Source organism: Chionomys nivalis, chromosome 6 (genome assembly GCF_950005125.1).
Source record: "Chionomys nivalis chromosome 6, mChiNiv1.1, whole genome shotgun sequence".
NCBI classification, from domain to species: Eukaryota; Metazoa; Chordata; class Mammalia; order Rodentia; family Cricetidae; genus Chionomys; species Chionomys nivalis.
Window position 1 is genome coordinate 37,165,536 of NC_080091.1, and position 4,314 is coordinate 37,169,849.

At 56.4% G+C, this 4,314-nt stretch overlaps 1 protein-coding gene across 1 annotated transcript; it reads right to left on the reverse strand.

Annotated features, from left to right (window-relative positions):
• Nucleotides 1–556: 556 nt before the first annotated feature.
• Lif (LIF interleukin 6 family cytokine) lies at nucleotides 557–3,373 on the reverse strand. The gene is made up of 3 exons (XM_057773169.1): nucleotides 3,355–3,373; nucleotides 1,589–1,767; nucleotides 557–1,012 (listed from the first exon to the last, which is right to left on the reverse strand). The coding sequence occupies exons 1-3, from the start codon at nucleotides 3,371–3,373 to the stop codon at nucleotides 602–604; spliced, it is 609 nt and encodes a 202-aa protein (XP_057629152.1). The 3' UTR covers nucleotides 557–601.
• Between the last annotated feature and the right edge of the window lie 941 nt (nucleotides 3,374–4,314).

The following is a 4,314-nucleotide window of genomic DNA, read 5'->3' on the forward strand; positions in this document are numbered from 1 at the left end:
CGCCAGTGACCTCCCAGAATCTTCCACCTGACAGGACAGTCCCTAAGCCTGAACTCTTCAATCAAACTGAAGAGAAGATACATCCCATCACAGGGTACCCTCTCTGCCTTCTGCCCACAAAACTTCAAAAAGACAAGGAGTCCCTCCGGATCCTCTGGCCTGCCCACATTCCCACCAAGCCTTCCAAAGTCTCCCAAAGGGACAGCAAAGGCCCAGATGGTGGTCACTCTGCAGGGGACCAGGAGACTCCTCAGACCTTTGCTGTCTGCTATAGACAACACATGCATCTTGTTCACACACCTAGTGAACAACAGGCCGAGGGAAGTTAGTGGGACAGAAATCTCACCCACACTTAACCTCCTCCAAGCCACTTCCTGCTGGGGCTGGGCTATCTGGAGGCCCTGCCTATGGAAGTTTCAGCTTTGCTGGACTCCATCACAGCCCAGCCCAGAGTGCAGTGAGTGGCTGGAAATCCCTGGGGTCTGCCAGCAGCCCCCTTTGCATTTAACAATGCCCTGAACCCCAGCACACTTTGAGCCCCCACCCCCCACATCTGGATCCTGCTCCTGAAATCTCTCAGTCCATTCTTAAGGCCTCCTGTCTAGAAGGCCTGGGCCACCGCGCTAATGACTTGCTTGTATGTCCCCAGGAGCTGGCAGCCCAACTTTTTCTTTTGGAAGGCATCTTTGCTGGTGGTGTCGGGGGCATAGGTCACATCCACATGGCCCACGTGGTACTTGTTACACAGCCGGCAAAGCACGTTGCTGAGGAGCCCACGCATGATGTCTATAGTAGCATTGAGCTTGCTGTGGAGGCTCTGGGCATTGGGGTTCAGGACCCTCTGATCCCGGGTGACGTTGCCCAGGAAGACACTCAGATACGCGACCATCCGATACAGCTCCACCAACTTGGTCTTCTCAGTCCCATTGGCATGGAAAGGCGGGAAATCTGTCATGTTGGGCCCACACAGCTTGTCCAGGTTGTTGGGAAACGGCTCCCCTTGGGCTGTGTACTAAAGAGCAAAGAAACAGAGAGGGTGACATGGGGGTCAGGGTGAGTGTTCCAGCTTGCCACCAACCCTGGGTTTCCTTCCCCACCTGGGACACGGGGGACTCAACTTATTGCCCTGGAGGCACCTAGAATCATGAGTCAGCAGTAATCAAAGTATGAGCTCACTCACCAAGGTCACTGTGACAGAAATGGACAGAGAGGAAATGTGGCATTTCACAGGCGTCACCTCAGCCAGAACGCCACACGCACTTGCACTTTTGATCACCTCCGTCTCTTCCTGGGCACCCCAATGTTTTCACTGACACCCCCTGTTCACTCACTGCTTTATCCCTTTTCTTTGCCCACCCTGAGCCGGGTAACAAGCCCCCACCTCTCAGCCCTCCTCCCTCCACTCACTGGTGACCTTGGGAGAGTGACTGCCCATCTCCAGCCTGGGCTAGGGTGTGAGGAGGAAGCCGTGGATGGGATGGGCTTGCTTGAACCAAGTCCCTTGTCACTGTGTCCCCCAGCTCCTAAGGGCTCCCCTCCAGCCCAGGCAGCTCCCCACCTTCCTCGGGACCCCAGGTAGATAACTTACGTAGGAAATAAAGAGGGCATTAGCACTGCCATTGAGCTGTGCCAGTTGGTTCTTGATCTGGTTCATGAGGTTGCCGTGGCATGGGTGGCGTGTGGCACAGGTGGCATTAACAGGGGTGATGGGTAGGGGACTCCCTGCCCCGTGCTTCCAGTGCAGAACCAGCAGTAAGGGCACAACTCCTGGGAAGAGACAAGGATTGGATGGAGGAGCGGGAAGACCAATTGGAGGCTCGTGGCTCCTTGCACAGGAGCTGCGTAGGGAGCCCCTGCTCCTTCCCCCTCTATAACTTCATTGCTCTGCTGCAGTTTCTGACTCCCTGGCTCCAGGTCTCTTGACCTGGTTCTCTCTGCTTTCTCTTTCCCTGCTCCCTGGCCTCAGTTTCCCCACCTGTGTCATTGTTTTGAGTGAAGAAGCAAAATATCAAGACAGGAGCCTTTTTTTTTTTCTAGCTCCAGGGTCCAGGAGGCCACTCAACTGTCTAGCCCTGTCCTCAGGAGGGCCAAGTCTCAAAGCCTGGTCCCCTAACTGGATGGCATTAGGTCCAGCAGAGAAGAAGAGAAATAAATCCCATCTTCTCCCTCCCAGGGTGGGCCGGATTCTTAGCTTACTCGATGTTCATTGGCCTAGAACTCCAAACTGGATCCCTTGCAGACCACGGAGGCTGAGGGTCATGGTTTCTGTTGGCCCTCTCTTCTCAAACCTGCAGCTTGATTCTGGTTCCCTCGGCCAATTGCCTCTAATCCATCTCTATCCTTCCTCAATGAGGTTCTACGCAGAACCTTCCACCTGTTTGCTCTGCAGGTCCCCACTCTCCATCCAAATCATCTACACCCCAACTTGCTAGAGTTCCCCCACCACCCCGAGCTCCCAACTCCACAGAGGAAATGGTGTAACCAGGAAAGAGACCAGGGAAAAGGTCGCAGGCGGACACGCAAGAGGAAAGCGAAAGGTGTCAGGAGAACAGGGAGCTGTCCGGGCCTGTCCAGAATCACCCCTCCCCCGGGGCGCCTGCCCCTCCTTCACTTTCAGCTACACCGGCCCCCTCACCCCAGTCCAGCCTTTCTAACACCAGGCTAAAGACACCAAAAGGTGATAGAAGCTGAAATCAACTCTTGGAGGTTGGAGATCTCCCACCTGAGCTCTCCGTGCTGGGACTAAAAAGACCGTAGAAGCTTAAGTTCACTCCCCTGGTGTCCCCTGCTGATCCCAGCATCCCCAGACAGTGTTAAGGCCCCGGGATGCCTGCGGGGGTACCCATACCCGCATCTCACCTCGCGCCAATCACAGCTTTCCAGGGACTAGCAGACGGAAGCGGCACCTGCGCCGGTCCTGGCCGGAGTTTGCAAGCTGCTCAGCCGCCTGCGCCCCTCCCAGGGAGCAGCCCGGGACTCAGTTGGAAAAGAGAAAGCGGAAAGAAAGAAAGAAAAAGAAAGAGGGAGGGTGAATCCGGGCGACAGCGGAGAAGCAAGAGCAGCGCGGGAGAGCAGTGGGGCGAGCAGTGGAGGCGGTGGAGCAAGGCTGCGCCGGCCGGGTCCCTCACTGCCAACCTGCTGGCCCCGGCTGGCTGGGCGCGCGGTGCCCGGACCATGTGCGGCGCTCGATCCCGGCCGCCACCCAGCGCCTCCGGCTGGCTCAGGACTGCGCGGGCGCCCCAAGTGTCCGAGTAGCGCGGCGGGCCAGTGTCCCGCGAGTGCTCGCCCAGCGCCCCAGGCTGCCGGCGCGCCCGCAGTCGAGACTCGCAACCGGCGCCGGGCGCGTGGATTTACCTGCGGCCAAGACCTTCATTATGGACTGGACTCCAGAGGCCCTTGGAGGAGACCTTAGATGCAGGCCGTTTTCAGAAGTTCATGCTCAAATGGGGAATTTGCCTGATTTATATACTGGAGCCTGTGTTGTAAGACAGAAACAGCTATATTTAGCCGGGATCCCCAGTCCAGGAAGTTGTTTGAGGTGCATCATAGGAAATTATGAATGGAAGAAAGTGAGAGTGAAGGGGGGGAGGGGGACGAGTGAGGGGGAGGGTGGGGAGGGCAGTCTTTTTCCTTCTTCTAAGAATTTGATTGATAAAATTATAATGAAGTCTTAACAAAAAAACGCCCTGTGGTTTTCCTGAGTGGCTTGCTCTGGGCGTTGTTTGTAAATGGGTCTGGTGGGAAGGAGATCTCAGGGGAACTCAGATGGGGTCCCCAGCCTTGTGCCCTTCAGACGCCCCAGGTTCATCTGGATTTGGAGGGTGGCAACAGACTGGAGGCTGCCTTTATGACCCCGGGGAGGGGGGCTTTGCCGGACAGCAGGAGGATTGGGGCTGGGGTTCCACTGAGACACAGTTTTCCGGGAAGGGGGGCTGTGGCCCTTTTGGACTTTAGACAGTCATAAAGTGAAACAGAACATGAACGCTGGAAGCTATTTTAGGGGTGGCCTGTCTCTACCCTGCCCATTGCCAGTGGGCAAAGACAGACTACCGGGGGTATGGTACCAGTGTGCCAAAGGTTCTGGCCCCCTTACATCCATCCGTCAGCATGCCCCCTCTACTGATTGGCACTTGAGAGCCCTGGGAAGATGTGAAATTGTGTCTCTTTGGGAACCGTCTAGGGAGGCACTTCAGGAAGGTACCTCAGCCTCTATTCTGGAGGGACCCCTAAAGTGGAGATCCAGGGAGGCTGGGCAAAATGGGACCCTAGCTTCCTTAGGGCCTCCCAGACACTCCTTGGAAGCCCCTTGGTGCT